This window comes from Eublepharis macularius, chromosome 5, assembly GCF_028583425.1.
Source record: "Eublepharis macularius isolate TG4126 chromosome 5, MPM_Emac_v1.0, whole genome shotgun sequence".
NCBI lineage: Eukaryota > Metazoa > Chordata > Lepidosauria > Squamata > Eublepharidae > Eublepharis > Eublepharis macularius.
In genome coordinates this window covers 19,153,851-19,172,270 of record NC_072794.1, presented here as the reverse complement: position 1 = coordinate 19,172,270, position 18,420 = coordinate 19,153,851, and the positions used below count along the sequence as shown (strand labels likewise).

Below are 18,420 nucleotides of genomic sequence, written 5' to 3'. Positions count from 1 at the left end.
CGACATAAGCTTCTCCATGTTGGTTAACAGCCAGTTTATATTGGTTCAAGCTGGAACCAAAGTCAGGCAGGCCTGACCACACCCACTCCCAGCCTGACCACATCACCTGACAAGTGCGCAAAGGGACGTGTGGAAGGTCTGCAGCTCTTGGCACACGGGCCCCAAACTACAGGTGTGAAGTTAATTACCAATTAGCTAGTAAGAACAGCTTATCTTGACTCAAGGACAGAGCATACATAACTTACTGCTAGCAAAAGTGAAAAGCCTCTCCAAAAGGGGGGAGGGAATTTCTCCAGCCAAGGAAGCCTCCAACCTAGCTCTCAAAAGGGCTTCCTATACTCTTAAACATTTTTTCTTTACACTCCCTCCCTTGTTCCAACTGACTATCAGCAGTCAGATGGATCAAGAGGAGGATTTTAAAGTTTAATGGTCTCATGGCCATTTTCTAGAGGAGCCGAAATGGCATTCTGTTGTGTTCCAGGCCAAAAAAAAGCTCTGAGTGGAAATAACTTGTTCGTCAGTGTGTTTAGGACTGCAGTCATTTTGTGAGTCAAATGTTTTTATTCAGATTCTATTCAGGCCTCCCTTTTAATCAAGCAGAGAAATTTTTTTCAGATTGTCCAGTTACCAGAACAGCATTGAGGGCTGGAATACTAATTTATTGATTACTAATTCTTTATACACTGTGGCTTACCTTGAGTGTGTGTAAAGTGCCTTCAAGTCACTCACAACTGATTTATTGTGACCCTAGCAAGGGGCTTCCAAGGCAACTGAGAAGCAGTGGTGGTTTCTCAGTGCCTTCCTCTGCAGAGTCTTCCTCAGTGGTCTCCCATCCTACCCTGCCTAGCTTCCGAGATCTGATGAGATTGGGCTATACCATGCCACCTTCCCGCCAGTGTGACGTATCTTAACAGGCTAAAAAAAGGTGTGGAATTATATGCCAGACCCATTTCCTCCCATGTAAGCAAATGCAATTGCAAAGGGCACTTTGTTCTCACAAAAAACAAATGTAATTGCAAAAGGCACTTTGTTCTCACATAATGAGAACTGGAAGGAGGGAGGGGTAATCAGTGACAGAGGGTCTGTCCAACTACTGCCCTTATGGAGCTGAGTCATTCTCTCAAAGCAGGAGACCAGAAAGTGAGAATGGAGAGATTCTGCCAAAGCCTCTATGGGTGTCTACTCAAGGGAGGAGGAGGGGAGAAACTACCTTTTCCCCTTTGCTCATTAGGAAGAGAGTCAGTGAGCAAAGGTTAGCTTCATTAATTCATTACTTCATTCTTCGTATCATCTGTTCCCTTTTGTTCAACTCAGGCCTTAAAATAATAAGGTAACACTTGGGGGAAAAGATACAACCCAGTAGCCCAGCACTGGAAGCCAAGATGGAGAAGATCTCCACGGCTACCATGTATTTCCCTTTGGTGCTCAGGTAGGTTGGAACAAAACACAACCAAACACTGCAAAAGATCAACATGCTGAAGGTGATGAACTTGGCTTCGTTGAAACTGTCGGGCAACTTCCTGGCTTGGAAAGCCACAGTCAAGCTGATGAGAGACAGAAGTCCTAAGTAGCCCAAAACACTGTAAAACATGATGGCAGACCCTTCATTACATTCTGCTACCATCTCTCTCTTCTGGGACTGCATGTCTAAATCTGGGAATGGGGGAGAGGCTGCTAACCAAACAGTACAAATGCTTGCTTGAATCAGGGTGCAAAGAAGGATAATGGAGTTGGTCAGTCTTTTCCCCACCCACTTCTTCATGCTGGACCCTGGTTTGGTGGCCATGAAAGCCACAACCACTGTGATAGTTTTGGCAAGGATACAAGAAACAGCCACTGAGAAGACAATGCCAAAAGCAGATTGTCGGAGGAAACAGATCACTGTTGTAGGTTGTCCGAGGAACAACAAAGAAGAAACAAAGCAGAGCAACAGAGAGATTAGTAGGGTGTAGGTGATATCCCTGTTGTTGGCTTTGACTATGGGTGTCTCTCTGTACCTGACAAAAATTCCCAGCACCACCATTGTGATTATGGAAAAAGAAGCTGTAAATGAGACTAAACCAATCCCAAGGTGCTCTTCATGAGACAGAAAACTGATTGTTTTGAGGATACATTCAACTTGGTCCTTGCTTGGATAGTGATCTTCTGGACATTTAATACAATCCTCCATATCTAAAAGGAAAAAGAGAGAAAAGAGCTCTTTCAGTGCTAACACATAGCTGATTTATTTCCAAATGAAGTTGTTCTTGTTGTACAAATCTGTACATGCTATTTATCTGTTGCATTTAAAGTAGAAGTAATTATTTATATTTAATCATTTACACAATGTAAAGTATGTTTACTTGAATTTTTCATTTCCATATGTAATCTGATTAGAATTCGTTCCTCCCCCTTCTGTTCCTTCTCCCTCATACAATTGACTTCCCCTGCTGTTTTTGGGGAGGGGTGGGGCTGGAGCAATGGAAACTGAGATATTTTTGTCAATTCCCTCTGCCTTCATCTCCAAGACCACTTTTGAAGCTGTTGACGTATTTCAGGCACCAACAGAGCAATCCTAAGAAGAATCGCTCCAGTCTAAGCCCACTGATTTCAATGGGCTTAGACTGGAGTAACTCTTTTTAGGATTGCATAGTAAGGCATTTTTATTGATGGTGTTCCCATTCATTTCTTTTTTATGGTTTTCCTGCTATATAATGAAATTTATACTCGCATTTAGGCACTGACTCGATTTGAACTGCAGTTTTGGACATTTTTATGCAACTGACCCCAAACCAATCTGTAGTTTAACCTGTGCTGGTGTGGATCCTTAGTCTTACTTTCTCTGGTGCTTTTGAGGTTGTTGTGGAGGCAGCCCTCATGTTCCTCCTATGCTTGATACTTCCTCTGACACCAGACCAATGTGATTCTATGAGCTCAAAAGCCCTCCCCCTTCAGAGGAATGCACTCACAGCAGAGTAATATCCCTGCCACAAAGTGCAAACTGAAGTAAGGCTTATGATCCCAGCCAACATTTCTATGATTTTTTAAAAAAATACGATCAGCAAAAATGATGACTAGAAGAGCCACCACTCTCCTGGCTTTTCGTGAACGATGCAAAACCGAATTATTCAAAAAAGCTTTTTACTCAAATGGAAGGGCTGTACTGTAGGGATAGGTTCTCAGGTGCTTTGCTAATGAGTTCAGGACCATAGACTTTATCACTATATTGCCTTACATATTATCTGCAGCTTTAAATATGTACTCCTATGTACAACCTGTGCTCCATAGTCTGGAAGAGCAAGATTCAGGTCCAATAGCACCTTAAAGACTAACTAGATTTCCAGGGAATGAACTTTCAAGAGTCAAAGCCCCTTTATTAGAGAATTAACTTCATGTGCTGAAGTGTACATGCCATCACTTACCTTTCTGATTTGAAATCTTTCCTTCTGGGCAAGGAACACAATCGTAGCAGCAAAATTTCTCCCCTTCCTTTTTTTGCCTCTGAGAACCACGCTGACAGTAGTCATTGCACACTGAAACGGGCACCACCTGTCGAAAAACATGAAAGGACTTTAGGATGGAAGACATGAGACTTTTTTTAAAAAACTGATCATCATGGCTAGTGTTGTTAAGAAGAGTGGATTTCTTTTTCCAAAATCCCCTTGGATATAGCCAGTGATTCCTCTTGTTCTCCTTTTCTCTTTAACGAGACAAATTTCTCATTATCTGTTTGATTTCTCTTTCTAGTTTTCTGTTACCACTGGATGCACTGTGTAGTAATTTCAGCCTTTTCAGGGTTTTTTTTAACACACCATAGGGTACTTAGCAGAATATTAGGATGCTTAGGGTAGGAAGGGTAGGGTAGAAACTGCCTGCCTCTGAGCATCTGCAGAATGAAAATCTGAGATTTTGTTGAACCTCCATTCCTGCTCCTCCTCTTTTCAAATTTCTCTTTCAATCAGAGCAGAACTTATTTGAAACATACTCCAAATTTCTAAAAAAGAAAAGAATGAATTGGATTTCATGGAAAAGCAATGCTAATCATGGCAGATGCTCTTTCTGGTGTCTGATCTTTGGAATTGAAATTGACCTTCTTGCCTAGCATCCTATAGAAACAATAAAGTCTATAGATACCTAGGCATATAAATGATGGTCCCCCCCCCCCCAATGATGGCTGGTTAAGAAGAATGGAATTTCCTTTTCCAAGATCTCCTTTTTTAGATATAGACAGTGATTCCTCGTTGGCCTTTTCTCCTTAAGAAAATGAATGTCTCATTATCTATTTAATTTCTCTTTCTAGTTCTCTGTTACTTAGCTATGCACTGTGTAGTAATTTCAGCCTTTCAATCTTTTTTTAAAAATGCACCACAGGATGCTTAGCAGAATGGTTAGAAGGTTGGGGTAGACATCTGAAGAACATTGAGCGTCTGAAGAACGAAAATTTGAGATTTTGTAGAACTTTCCTGCTCCTCCTCTTTTCAAATTTCTCTTTTAATCAGAGCAGAACTGATTGTAACATACTCCAAATTCTTAAAAAGAAAAGAAATGAAGTGACACTGAGAGATCTCTGTCTTTTGGTGCTACACCTCTGAAGATGCCAGCCACAGCTGCTGGTGAAACGTCAGGAACTACAATGCCAAGACCACGGCCGTACAGCCCGGAAAACCCACAACAACCATCGTTCTCCAGCCGTGAAAGCCTTCGACAATACAAAGAAATGAATTGTTGCATTTCAGGGAGAAGCAATGCTAATCCTGGCAGATGCTCTTTCTGGTGTCTGATCTTTGAAAATGAGATTGGCTCTCTCGCCTAGCATCTTATAGAACCAATCAAAGCCTTTCTATACCTAGGCATATAAATGATGCACGCCCCCCCCCCCCCACACACACACCATTGGAAACTCACATATGTTATAGGGAAAAAATAATAAAAGAAAAAAACAAATATATGACACTAAACCAAGGGGGAGGGGGGGGAGATCCAAGAACCATTGAGTAGACAACTTAAAGCCAGAGGCTTGCATCCAAGGACGCTTAAGCTCTTGCCCTTCAGCTAGCAGCAAAAGACTTGCACTTCCAGACATGCAGGCAGCTGTGGACATGAAGGGAAAGAGAAGCTCTGAGTGAATGTTTTACCACTGGGAGAGATATTCTGAAATATATCTGATTCTCTCATAAAACTACTAGTTTTTTGAGAAATATTTGAAATATAACTAAGAACGTGTACAGATATAGAGCTTTTAAATAGTTAGGAGTGGAGATACTTGACAGATTATTGCACTGTTGTTTTTGTAGGTGAAACGTATCCCTGAATTCATCATAATCAAACCTTCCATGATAGGAATCCTGGTACACAGAAAAGGAAACCCCTAACATTGGATAACCCAGTCCAGCAATGGATGAGCCTCTGAGAACATTCCAGAGTACGCACCTGGTTAAAACGACTTGGCCACAGAATTCTTTCATCATCAATGATCAGTTCCTTTCCTTCCAAAGCATCAAGATCCACCTTTCCAATTTTCACTCTACTGTAGGACTTGTTGGGGAATACCATGAAATTCATAACATCAAATCCACTTCCTATTTCCTTATTATCATTAAAAGACACGGTTTCTCCTGCTGAGTTGTTAAATGAAACACGTTGAAGAAATGGGTGGAGCTAGAGAGAACAGATGAAAAAATAACATCATGTTAGAGATTTATCCAGACTTACAAAGCTTTCTTTGCTGATAAAGTTTCATTTAGACCCATCTTGACAAAGCAGAGGCTTTTCTGTTGTAGAAAAAACATACACTACAGACCTGTTTTTAAAACTAGAAACCACTTCCAGCCCATACAAACTCATCTAATTACGTCTACTCTGCTTTGTTTAGACCTCATCTAGAGTATTGTATTCAGTTTTGGGTACCACAATTTAGGAAGGATATAGACAAGTTGGAATGTGTCCAGAGGAGAGCAACAAAGATGATGAGCTGTGAATTTTCCGGGCTGTATAGCCGTGGTCTTGACACGGCTTGCCAAGACCATGGCTATACATCCCGGAAAATCCACAACAACCATTGTTCTCCAGCTGTGAAAGCCTTCGACAATATATCGAAGATGATGAGGTTCTGGAGACCAAGACCTATGAGGAAAGGTTGAAGGGGCTCAGTGTTGCCCTCTGGCCAGGGTGCGCATGCTGGGGGGTCAGCTGGGCAGGTTAGCTCACTGGTGGGCCAGACCAGCAAGGCAGTTGGTTACAGCAGGAGTCAGTGGTCCAGGTCCAGTCCAAAGCAATCAGTCCACATGAGGGTAGGCAGGTGACAGGTCCAATGCAAGCCGAAGTCAAAATCCAGGAGATCAGCCCAAAAGGGGAGCAGGGAGTGGAGTGAGGTGACAGGCTTCCAGACTCAAGTCACAAGAGGTAGCAAACTAAGTTGCTTTTATTGCTCCCTTTTATTGCTGCTCTAATGAGGTGCAGGTGTTGCTTCTTCCTCTGATAGTCTTTCCTCGTTCTCAGAAAGCCTCACCCTGTGCTGTGTCTGCAAGTGAGCACTCTCCCTCTCTCCCACACAGCTGCCTTTGCTTTACTTTTCCTCTTCTCAACTGGCCCGGGCAGCTTAGTTTTCTCTCTGATTCTGTGGGAGTCTTCGTTTCCAACAGCCTCCACAGAGATTCCTGGCTGCTCCTCCTGGGTTTCTTCTGGTGCTACAGCCATCATGGCTGGCTCTAGAGTAGACTATGCTGGCTCTTCCAGCTCCTTGTCCTCTGAGGAGGACTCTGGGGCAAGGTAGCCATTCCAGGCTGATGCACGTGAGGTTGAGGCTGGCTCATGACACCCAGTATGTTTAACCTGGAGAGGACTGTGATATGATAACCATCTTCAAGTACTTGGAGGGCTGTCATATAGAGGACGGCATGGACTTGTTTTCCATTGTCCCAGAAGGTTGGACCAGAACCAGTGGGTTGAAATTAAATCAAAAGAGTTTTCAACTAAACATTAGGAAGAACATCCTGACAGTTAGAGCAGTCCCTCAGAGGAACAAGCTTCCTCGGGCTCTCCTTCTTTGGAGTTGTTTAAGCAGAGGCTAGATGGCCATGTGACAGCAACGCTTATTCTGTGAATCAAGGCAGATCATGAGATGGAGGGCAGGAAGGGTTACTTCAGTGATGAGTTCTCGTGGCCCCTTCTTATATGCCCAGGGTAATGCCGATCACTAATTTGGGGCCAGGTAGCCATTTTCCTTAGGCCAGTTTGGCTAGGGATCCTGACGAGACATGGGCATGAACAGCATTACGAACAGAAAAAACCAATGAACAGCCTAATCTGCTGTTCTTGAACAAGCTGTTCATGAGGACCTATCCTAAATGAACAGGTGGTCATTGCAAGCATTGTTTGTTGCCTTCGACAGCCGTTCAGCAAGCCAGACAGTCTGGCACCTGCTGCAATCAATCCTGTTGGCAACCGGAGGCTGGGAGGGACTGAATTCTGTCTGAACTCCTTCTGGCTTTCCTTCTGGCTCTAACACTTCAAAGTACTTCCAGCAGAGAGTCCTGTTTTGCCCCTGTGAAGAGAAAATGACAGCCAAGGGGGAGACCCGTGGATCATGCCTTTCCTGGGGGGAATCTCTCTGAAACTTGGGAGGTCTTCAGAGGACAGTGAGGACTATGATCCCTGCAAATTTGGTAGATATTGGACATTGGGAAGGTCAGTTTGTGGGATGTTTAAATGGCCCTGCCCCTTACACATGGCAGGAAAGGGCCCTTTAAAATATCAGCTGGCAAGTGGCAGGGGGAAATCCCCCCTGCTGCCTGCCAGCTGATAGTTTAAAGGGCTCTTTAAAGGGCCAGGTAAGTGGGTTTGAGGAGAGGGGGAGCTCAGTGAGGGGTTTGGGGTGGGGGTGGGGGTTCTGGCCCCCACGAACAACAAACATGTCCGGGAACAGTTCATGTTCGTCCATGTTCGTCGTTCGTTGTTTGTGGATGGTACCGAATGATGAACAGGGTGTTTGGGTTTTCCCCCCGTTCGTGCCCATGTCTAATCCTGACATTGTTTTGCATTCTTCTGGGCATGGAGCAGGGGTCGTTATATGTGGGGGGTAGTTGCGAATTTCCTGCAGTGTGCAGGGGGTTGTACTGGATGACCCTGGAAGTCCTTTCCAACCCTATGATTCTATGATCCGCAGGGCATCTTATGCATGAAGTAAAGCAGAGACCATAGCATCATGGCCTGAAACATCTCTCCTCGCCCATGTTTTCTTTTTGTTTGTTCTTTGACATTGAATCAGGAGAGTTCTGGTGAACTGGAATGCTTCTACAGCATTTTGTGACATTTCTTTTACTCTTAATAGAAGGCATTTCATCATGTTTGAATTAAGACTCACTAGCGCTTAGCCAAATGAAGTAAGAATGGAAGTCATTAAGAGTATTCAAATCAAAAGCAAAAGCAAATTTGTTGTTTGACAGAAGGAGATTATAGGCTAGTTCCCACCAATGAATTGGCTTGGCATGAAATAAATTACTGCAGAGAATTTGAACAATCATTCAGTTAGCAAAACACTAGAAAATCACATGAAGCAATTTTAAGCCCTACTTGTACGGTCCTTTTCAAAGGTGACAAACTTTCCCTAAGAATGCTCACTTAACCTATTCATATCAGAGTTTTTCTATCAAGTTCAGCACTTCTGAAATATCAATAAAAAATCAGCATTTTGGTATTCAACAAGCCCAGTATGGGTTCAGTACGTATTAGGACACTATGGCTGTCCTCTTCTTCGAAACAATTTTTGCACCCAAGAGCTTACAATAAAGCCAGGAAACATTTTTACAGCTAGAAATCTAATTTGGTGGTGATTCTATGTTTCTAAAGGGTTTGCAGGTAAGAAAACGGGAGTCAGTTTCCATTCAGGTTGTTAGAAGTTGTATTGTTCATAGAATCATAGAGTTGGAAGGGGCCATACAGACCATCTAGTCCAGCCCCCTGCCCAGTGAAGGATCAGCCTAAAGCATTTCTGACAAGTATTCACCCGGCCTCTTCTTGAAAACTGCCAGTGAGGGGGAGCTCACCACCTCCTTAGGCAGCTGATTCCACTTTTGAGCTACTCTGACCACGACAAAGTTCTTCCTAATATCCAGCCGGTACCTTTGTGCATGTAATTTAAGCCCATTGCTTCGTGTCCTACCCTCTGCTGCCAACTGGAACAGCTCCTTGCCCTCCTCCAAATGACAGCCTTTCAAATATTTAAAGAGAGCAATTATGTCCCCCCTCAACCTCCTCTTCTCCAAACTAAACATTCCCAAGGCCCTCAGCCTTTCCTCATAGGGCTCAGTCTCCAGACCCCTGATCATCCTCATCACTCTCCTCTGCACCCCCTCGATTTTGGTCACATCCTTTTTGAAGTGAGGCCTCCAGAACTGCACACAATACTCCAGGTGTGGCCTGACCAAGGCAGTATAGAGAGGTGCTTTGACCTCCTGTGATTTCGATGCTATGGCCCCTTTGATACAACCCAGGATTGAATTAGCCTTTTTTGCCACCGCATCACACTGACTGCTCATATTTAGTTTACAGTCCACTCTTACCCCAAGATCCCTTTCACATATACTACTGCCCAGAAGTGTATCCCCCATCCAGTATTTGTGCTTCCCATTTTTGTGGCCCAGATGTAATACTGTGCACTTGTCTTTGTTGAATTGCATCCTATTCACAGCTGCCCACTTCTCCAGAGTATTCAGGTCTTGTTGAATTTTAATTCTATCTTCTTGGGTGTTTGCTACCGCTCCCAATATTGTATCATCAGCAAATTTAATGAGCAGCCTTTCCACTCCTTCATCCAGATCATTGATAAAAATATTGAAAAGTACTGGGCCCAAAACCGAGCCCTGTGGCAGCCCACTGGACACCTCCCTCCAATCTGATGAAACACCATTGACCACCACTCTTTGAGTGCGGTCCTCCAACCAGTTTCCTATCCACCGAACTGTCCTATAGTCCACTCCACAGTCTTCCAGTTTGCCCATCAGAATGTCATGGGGGACCTTATCAAAAGCTTTACTGAAATCTAGATAAATCACGTCAACAGAGTTCCACTGATCCAGTAAGCTGGTCACTCGATCAAAGAAGGAAACCAGGTTGGTCTGGCAAGATCTGTTAGGAACAAAACCATGCTGACTTCCCCGGATCACTGAGCGGTCCTTCAGATGCTTACGGATTGATCCCTTTAAAATCTGTTCTAATATCTTCCCAGCAACAGAAGTCAGACTGACTGGCCTGTAGTTTCCCGGGTCATCCTTTTTCCCTTTCGTAAAGATTGGGATAACATTTGCTCTTCTCCAATCTTGTGGCACATCCCCAGTCCTCCAGGAGGCCTTGAAGATGATGGACAAGGGTTCTGCAAGTTCTCTAGAAAGTTCTTTCAGCATTCTTGGGTGCACCCCATCCAGCTCAGGGGATTTGTATTCATCCAATGCAGCCAGATGCCTCTTCACAACCTCTCTGTCAATGTCAATTAGCCACTCAGATGTCCTGCCACATTTTCTGCTATCTCTAGATGTGCCTGAGTTCTTCAGGGAGAAAACAGAGGCAAAAAAATCATTAAGCCTGTCTGCTTTTTCTCTGTCCTGCATCAGAGTTTCTCCATCTACTCCCAACAGCAGTCCAATTGCCTCTTTTACCTTGCGTTTGCTGCTCACATATCTGTAGAAGTTTTTCTTATTGTAGTGATCCCTCCTGGCCAGACCCAGCTCATCTAGTATGGCCGAGCCTCTTGTAGCTTCCTCCACCTTTTGAAAAAGGAAGTTATTGGACAGGCAGGTCAGGAAATTGTGTGATTCATGACACTTTGCTGAGCCTGTCTCCCAGCACACATCGGGGAAGTTGAAGTCACCCATAATTACAAGGTTCTGATGTCTGGATACTCTACCAATCTGTTCAAAGAGGGCAGCATCCGTTTCTTCTCGCTGGTCAGGTGGTCTGTAGCAGACTCCAACAATAATACCCTTTGTCTTTCCTCCCCTTATTTCTACCCATATGCTTTACGCTGGGCTGTCCGCCCCATTCTCCATAACTTCTTGACAATCAAGCCCTCTCCTCACATATAACGCCACTCCACCTCCTCTTCTACCCTTCTGGTTTTTCTTGAACAACTCATACCCATCCACTAGCACATTCCAATCTTGGGAATCATCCCACCAAGTCTCAGTAATTCCTACTATATCGTAGCCCTCTGTTTGTAATAGAAGCTAAAGCTCTTCTTTCTTATTGCCCATACTTTGGGCATTGGTATATAGACACTTGTAGCCTTGTACCTTTGTTTGACCTTTCCTATCCAGGTGGATCCCCACTGTTTTCACTTCGTCATTGAAATCACCATGTCGATTGTCCCCTTCCCCTTGCGGCATCAGTTTAAAGCTCTCCTGATGAAGTTCTCCAGGTTCTTTCCAAACGTTTTCTTCCCTGCCCTTGAGAGGTGAAGCCCATCATGTGCTAGAAGGCCTTCTCTAAGAAAAGCTATCCCATGGTCCCAGAACCCAAAGCACTCCTGCCAGCACCACCAACTCAGCCAACGATTCACCTCAAGTATGGTCTGCTCCCTGCGTGTTCCTCTTCCTGTGACTGGAAGGATAGAAGAGAATACCACCTGAGCCCCCAATGTCTTCAACTGCGTTCCAAGAGCTTCATAATCCTCTTTAATTCTTGCAACAGTATTTGCAGCCGTGTCGTTCATTCCCACATGAATCAGCACAAACGGGTACTTATCAACAGGCTTGATGAGTTTTGGCAGCCGGTCAGTAATATCCTGAATTCTGGCCCCCAGCAAGCAACACATCTCTCAGAATAGGGGATCTGGCCCAGAGACATGGCGTTCCATCCCTTGAGCAAAGAGTCTCCGACGACTACCACCTTCCATTTTTTTCCATTTCCATGCGGCCCCATATCTTCTGCACACCCTCTTCCAGATCTTTGCAGTTCTCCTTCCACTCTCATCTCCATCACCATCTCTAGCACTTCAAAACGATTCTTGAGCTCAAGTGGACCAGAGCATCTTCTTCATTGACGTCTTTGGGTTTGTACCATAGATCTGAGAGGAGGCTCAGAAGGGAGATAGACTCTTTCTTCTCCTCCTTGACTTTCCTCCTCTTGGCTGTGCAGAGCCCCCAGGCTGTTGTCAATAAAATCCTCTCCCTCCTTGATCTCCTGAAAGGTGGTGATCCTCTTCTCCAGGCTCTGAACCTTTTCTTCCAAAAGTCTGACCAGCTTACACTTCTGGCAAGTGAACTCTGTCTTCTCTTCTGGGAGGAAAACAAACATGGCACACTCCATGCAGGTGACTGCGAAGGGGGCGTCAGTAGACATGATTGCCTTCCAGATATATACCTAGAGTACCAGCAGAACCAGTATACCAGCAGAGTTTCAGGTCCCTCAGGCAGATCCCCAGGCTAAGAGCCACAGGCCAAGAGCCCTTTAGCTCTCGCCCTCTGGCAAGGAGGAGCCTTTTGTTTCAAAAGGTCACTTCCTGCTTAGCCCAGCAGGCCCCCAGGACACTAGGGGGCAGGGCTTGTAACCAAGAGCAACAGCAACCAGCAGTAAACAACAGCAATTCACTCAGCCCCCAACAGCCTTACACAGAACTTAACTAGAACTACTCTCTAGCAAGCTACACAGAACCCACTCACCCTCAGCTTCTCACACAGTAGCTAGGAAAGGCAAAGGGCAAAGGCAAATTAATGTTGTAAGAACATACATAGAAGACAAAATTGCTTATGAGTTTTTTACATGCTGTAAAAGCTTTGGTCAATTTTATCTTCAATCAAGTGGAAGAGTACATTGAATTTAAAATAGTATCAGCCAAGGCTTTGTTAACTATGGAGATACAAACCTTAGAGAAATACATTTTTTTTTTAGAAATGTAAAAGAAAAATGCTCCTGGCTGTTGAGCACAACAGGGCAAGAGAAGTGAGGGGAATGTTGACAGTTTTTACAAGAGTCAACTTGGAGTGTATTATGGAAGCGCCACTCTCTCCCCCACTGTGAGGAGAGTTCCCCTCCAAAAGGGTCAAGATTGCTTGCTGGGGCTGGGCAGCCTCTGATAACAGCTCTCTGGGTATAATTTAAGTTCCTTTTGTCCCACACTTTAAAACAAAGATAATTTTGGCTAATATCCCAGCCCAATTACATGGAAGGGTAGAAACAGGAACCCACATCTTCTTAAAATGAAATGGCACTAGAGGCTGAGTAAAGTTCAAAAGGAAGCAGGTTTGTTAAACAGTGAAGGTTGGTATATAGATAGGCAGGGAAAGATCAGCTGAGGTAAATTTTGATTGTAGAACAGAATACTTTGCAAGGATTAGGCACAATAATCTTCTTAAAGCTTAGTTTCAATCATTACAGATCTTAAAAGTGAGAGGGTGGTTGTTTCAAACATTAACCACCTTTTTCTGAAGCATGTTGGGATTTTATGTATAACCAGTAAGCTAAAACTCCTTTGACGTTATTGTAGTTTATTCTATCTTCAATTTTAATTTCTTCTAGCACACTAATATTTTTGATTACTATATTGTATTGTTATTCTTGTAAATTGAATTTTCTATTGTAATTGCCTCAATATGCTCATTTTAAAGAACAACAATAAAGGAATTTTAAAAACTGAAAAACAGGTTACATTAACAAGGTTCTTTCATACAGTTCCCTACACAGCTTAGGTGTTCTGAATTCAATACACCACTCTTCTCTTTACACTAGACCCAAGGTCCTCCTCAGAGCCAAAAACCCCTTTATGGACACTGGCAGGAATTATTCTTCTCCAAAACACATAACCCTGATACTTGGCTAAAGGGGAGTCTCCTTTCACTACCCACTTCCTCTGCCAACAACTCCTTCTTCCCAGTTCTGTCTTGTCTGTGTAAATTACTGCTAGCTTTAACTAAAAGTACTTTAACTAAAAGTCTTCTTTAAGCCTAAAGCTGTTCCAGTTAGGGCAAACTTTTCCTTTTTTACTCACACAGAGAATTATTAGTCTAATATTCTAACTGTCTTGGACAGATTCCAAACTTCAACTCCTCTAACAATTTTGTCAGCACCAGTTGTTACCTTCTCAAGGGCCAATCACAGAGAGGGAAGAACAGCCTGTCAATCATTCTCCCTTCAGGCAGTTTTTTTTAACCCTATCCCATTCTCTGGGTGCTGCACTTAAAGCTTTCATTTAAAAGCCCATTCCATCACATAGTGGTACACACAAAACTGTCATATACGGAATCAGATCACTGTTGCATCAAGGTCAATGTTATCTACCCAGACTGGCAGCAGCTCTCCAGTGTATCAAGCAGAGTTCTTTCACATCAGCTACTATGTATGTACATACCGTCAAGTCACTACTCGCTTATGGCAATCCCAACAAGGGGCTTTCCTCAAGGCAAGTGAGAAACAGAGGTAGTTTGTCATTGCCTTTCTCTACAGAATCTTCTTTGGTTCCCTCCCCCCCCCCCCAATACCAAAACTGATTCTGCTTAGCTTCCAAGATCTGATGAGATCTGGCTATACCGTGCTGCCTACCCTCCCACATCATGATCCTTCCTACATGTAATGCTGGTGATCTGTGTGTCAAAAGATGTCACCAGCAGCACGCACAATATAAGAGCTGCTTTTAAAAAAGAGAACTCAAAGTGGCTCAGGGCTTAGTAGTCAATCAACTTCTCACAATTCTTTTTCAAGGAGTTCAGAGTTATATACATGGTTGTTCCCTCCTGTATCTTACCTTCACCAAAAAACCTTTGAGACATGTAAGGTTCAGAGTGGGTGAAAGTCCCAAGTTCTGGCAGCAAGCTTCATGGCGCAAGCAGAATTTGAACCCTTGTCTCCATAGTACTCTCTTAGTACAACAGCTAGATACTCAAATATGTGTGTTGTATAGAGAGTAGGTCAGTTGCTATGCTGAATGATGTTACTGCACAAATGCAAAATTCCTCACAATACTTCAGGCTTTGGATGGCGAGTGAAATTTTGAGATGCTGCACTTTTTTTTGTAAAGAATAATATGTATATAATAACATGTACATTGTTGGAGGAAATTGGAGACACTCTGTGTTACCTGCCAAGGGTGGAGACCATGAAGTCCATCTCTTTTGCCAACACTCATCTTTGATCTCCGGTTGGATTGGGATAGGTACATGGCATGTAGAGCATGTGCTATGGTGTAGACAGCATTATAGATGCTGTAGCTGTGGCCAGTCATGTGCATTTCAAAAACAGGCCCAGGGAGGCTATCCAGCTTCTCCTCTCCTGTACATATTCCGTCAACTTCAAATGTTTCCTGGGAATTTGAAAGCATGCAATCAAATGCTATCTCCCAGAAATCCTTGAGAAATTCATCTCCCTGTGTCCAATTTGGCTTTATGTTTGTAAGAAAAGTCTGGAACCCTAGAAGATCTTGTGAGTGAACTGAGAAGGAAATGGCACCCTGGAAGAATTCCAGACTCCAGAACCTTTGAATGGCTCCTAATGCAAAATCAACCTGGGCTGTCATAACCCACACCCATCTAAATGAAGTATTTTCTAGTAATTCATGATTACCAAGATATAGAAATGAGGTCAGTGAAATAACGGTCATAGATTCTCCGTAGAGGACAAATGCATTTACTTTGCTATCTATTAAAGCTGCATAAACATTGGAAAGTAAATTTATTAAATTCTCCCGGGTATTCCAGCGCCCTTGGTTTACAATCATTTCTTTGAAGGCCGTGCACATGCCATGTTGGAAAAGCAATGGTTCCATTTCCTGCATGAAATGTTCTCCACTATTGTTATTCTCAGCAAAGAGCCCAATCCATGTCCACCCAAAATGCCGAAGTAACCGGATAATCCCTACATACTGATGGGCTTCATTGGGAACCATCCGGTAAAAGGAAGGGGGCTTTGAGTTGTCCTTGTCCTCTGAGGAAAATGACCCATAGGTGAGCTAAAAGAAAAGAGAGAGAGAGAGAGATGCTTGGAATGTGTTATCATATGCACCAGTGCCTGTTTGTGGCAGAATGTTTTGAAAATTTTGGATTACTGTGTAGTTTCTGAGCATGTCCACCAGAACCCCATCTTCCAGTTTGGAGCAAGTCTCTATTTTATTTCTTTGTGCACTAGATAAATTTCCCTTTTCTCTTAGAAATATCTCTCCCTCCTGAGCCATTCCCAGTAAAGAAGACTTTCCCAAATCTCTCTTTCTTCTATACACAGAACCTACCTGTGGAATCTTGTAGCGACCTAGGAGCTTTGCCATGTGGAAGGAGGTGTCAGAGCCAAGTCCCCCTATGACAGCCATTAAGTTTTTCTTGGTGTCACATTCATAATTGGGATAATATCTATGCAATTTACAGAGCAAATCCAGAGTAGTCCGGTAGGTCATCTTATCATCATTGTAGGTGTCATAGATATGGAACCCAAGAGTGACATTAGGCAAAATCTTGGGATTCCTGTTAATCTCGTCTACAGCAAATGCCAAAGTTAGCGGGTGCTGGTAAAACTTTGCTACCATTCTTCAAAAAAGAAATAAATGTATTTTGGCAACAAATCATTCAATGACATTTTAATATATTCTGCTTCAAAGTAAATTATGTTATTATAAGTATACACTTTCAAGTTACTGATTTCTCCGAGGTAAAACAAGCAACGTCCCTTTCTTCAGCCTGTTTTAAGGATACTATGTGTTTTATACTATGGTTAGTACCTGTGTTATACTACTTCCTATAGTAAATTATAGTAAATTAATGTCCCAAGTTCCCTCCATTTTTTCTCTTCTGATTCTGCTAAGTTACAATCAGCATTTAAATAGATGTATCTGTTCTTGACCTTAGCAGACAGTCATATCAATACATATAAAAAAACACCAAGATACCTCTCAGCTCATTTCAGTTTGGTATCGCTCCTGGCTTTGGTACAGAGAAATCAACTGGTCACTTAGTTGGGTGAAGAAGAAAGCAATGTGACTGAGATGTAGAGAAAGGAAGCAGAAAAAAATTGAAAGGAGGCAGGAGAGAATAAAATGGGCTGGTGCAACTCTGCACTGGGGTATGGAGGAAGTATGTTGAAAGTCAACGGAAAAATACACATTTAACAAGGAGATAAAAGGGCACAACAAGAACCTCTTTGTGCAAATCAAACATATTCTGGGAATGCCAATTTGTATTCCTAGGGTAAGCATATATCCTGGCAAGATATATTTTCTTTGCCCAATATGCAATAAGCATGGGGTCAAGATTTACACTAATATATATTTCCAGATCATTAACTTGCAACCCTAGGAAATCTGTACAGCAGCTTCCTATTGTCCAAGAACACTTTTAGTATTATATTTGTGATGTTCACAACTTCTCCCTACTCTTTGTGCCTCAGCCTTTCTCAGAATTCACAGTTAGTGCAAACTATATTTTGGATTTTCCTTCTAAAAATCTGTAGACATTATTTTGTGATGTCATACACAGTAGAACATTGAAGGATATTTTTCACATCCCCTAATTTCCATTTTTATACTCTCATGAACTAAAACATTTACTTATCTCACTATATGAAAATCTAGTCAATTAAAAACGCACACATTCGTTCTTTCTCATTGCTCCCTGCTCACCAAAATGTAGAAAGGGGAGAAGACAGCTCATATGTGCTACAAATACAAAATAGGAATAAGATTCAGAAAGGAATTGAAATGGTGTGTGCTAGAGTGGATCGATTTTCCCAGCTCTTTGCTATTTCTGTGAACAGTTATTAGGATTTAGGATCATCATGACATGCATGCAAAAATACATAATTTCTTTACCCTGTGAATTCAAACATTTCATGAGAAATATATTTTTCAAACGTTTGTTCATGTACTTGGTAATTGAACTGCGAAGCGATCCCACCAATGATGAGGTCCCCTGGCTGGTACCATTCATGTGGAATAGGAATCTCCTTTATGGTGCACTCCTTATCTATCTTCCGTGCAATGCAGGACAGAAGCAGCAGCAACACCCATAGCTCCAACATCTGGCCAGCAGCCCCTGTTTCTGGATCCAAAATCTCCTCTCTCTGTCTATAGTATCAAATTGTCTCAGTCAAGGTCCCTTGGTCAGTGACTCAGTCTTCCCATGTATGTCTCAGGCTTAGTTTCAGATTGTCTGTGGCAGTTCCAACACTCTGATTTCAAGGCTGGGTTTTAACCAAGTATAGCGTCAGAGATCCAAATACAGAGACCAGCTTTCAATTGCACATGGGTGTCGTAGCAATTATTATTATACTTGTTTTTTTAATTGTTTTCGCACTTTCTGAAACACTACTGCAACTTGGGCCAGATTGATAAATGGTAGTAATCTGGGCAATTCCAGCGGGAAATAATTATGTCTTCTGAGTCTGGGCTCTCAGGGGCAAATTTTGTAGCAAACATGTTTTTTCCTCTGCATCTGACTCCCCAAATTTCCTCTGCTCCTAAGTGGCTCAAACTTG

General features: G+C 42.9%; 1 protein-coding gene across 1 annotated transcript; it reads right to left on the bottom strand.

Moving 5' to 3' along the window:
• Positions 1–1,270: 1,270 nt before the first annotated feature.
• On the bottom strand, positions 1,271–17,964 carry LOC129330276 (vomeronasal type-2 receptor 26-like). Its single transcript, XM_054980314.1, has 6 exons — positions 17,756–17,964; positions 16,187–16,478; positions 15,044–15,910; positions 5,410–5,637; positions 3,402–3,528; positions 1,271–2,172 (listed from the first exon to the last, which is right to left on the bottom strand). Exons 1-6 carry the CDS (start codon positions 17,962–17,964, stop codon positions 1,271–1,273), a joined length of 2,625 nt encoding a protein of 874 aa, XP_054836289.1.
• Positions 17,965–18,420: the final 456 nt, after the last annotated feature.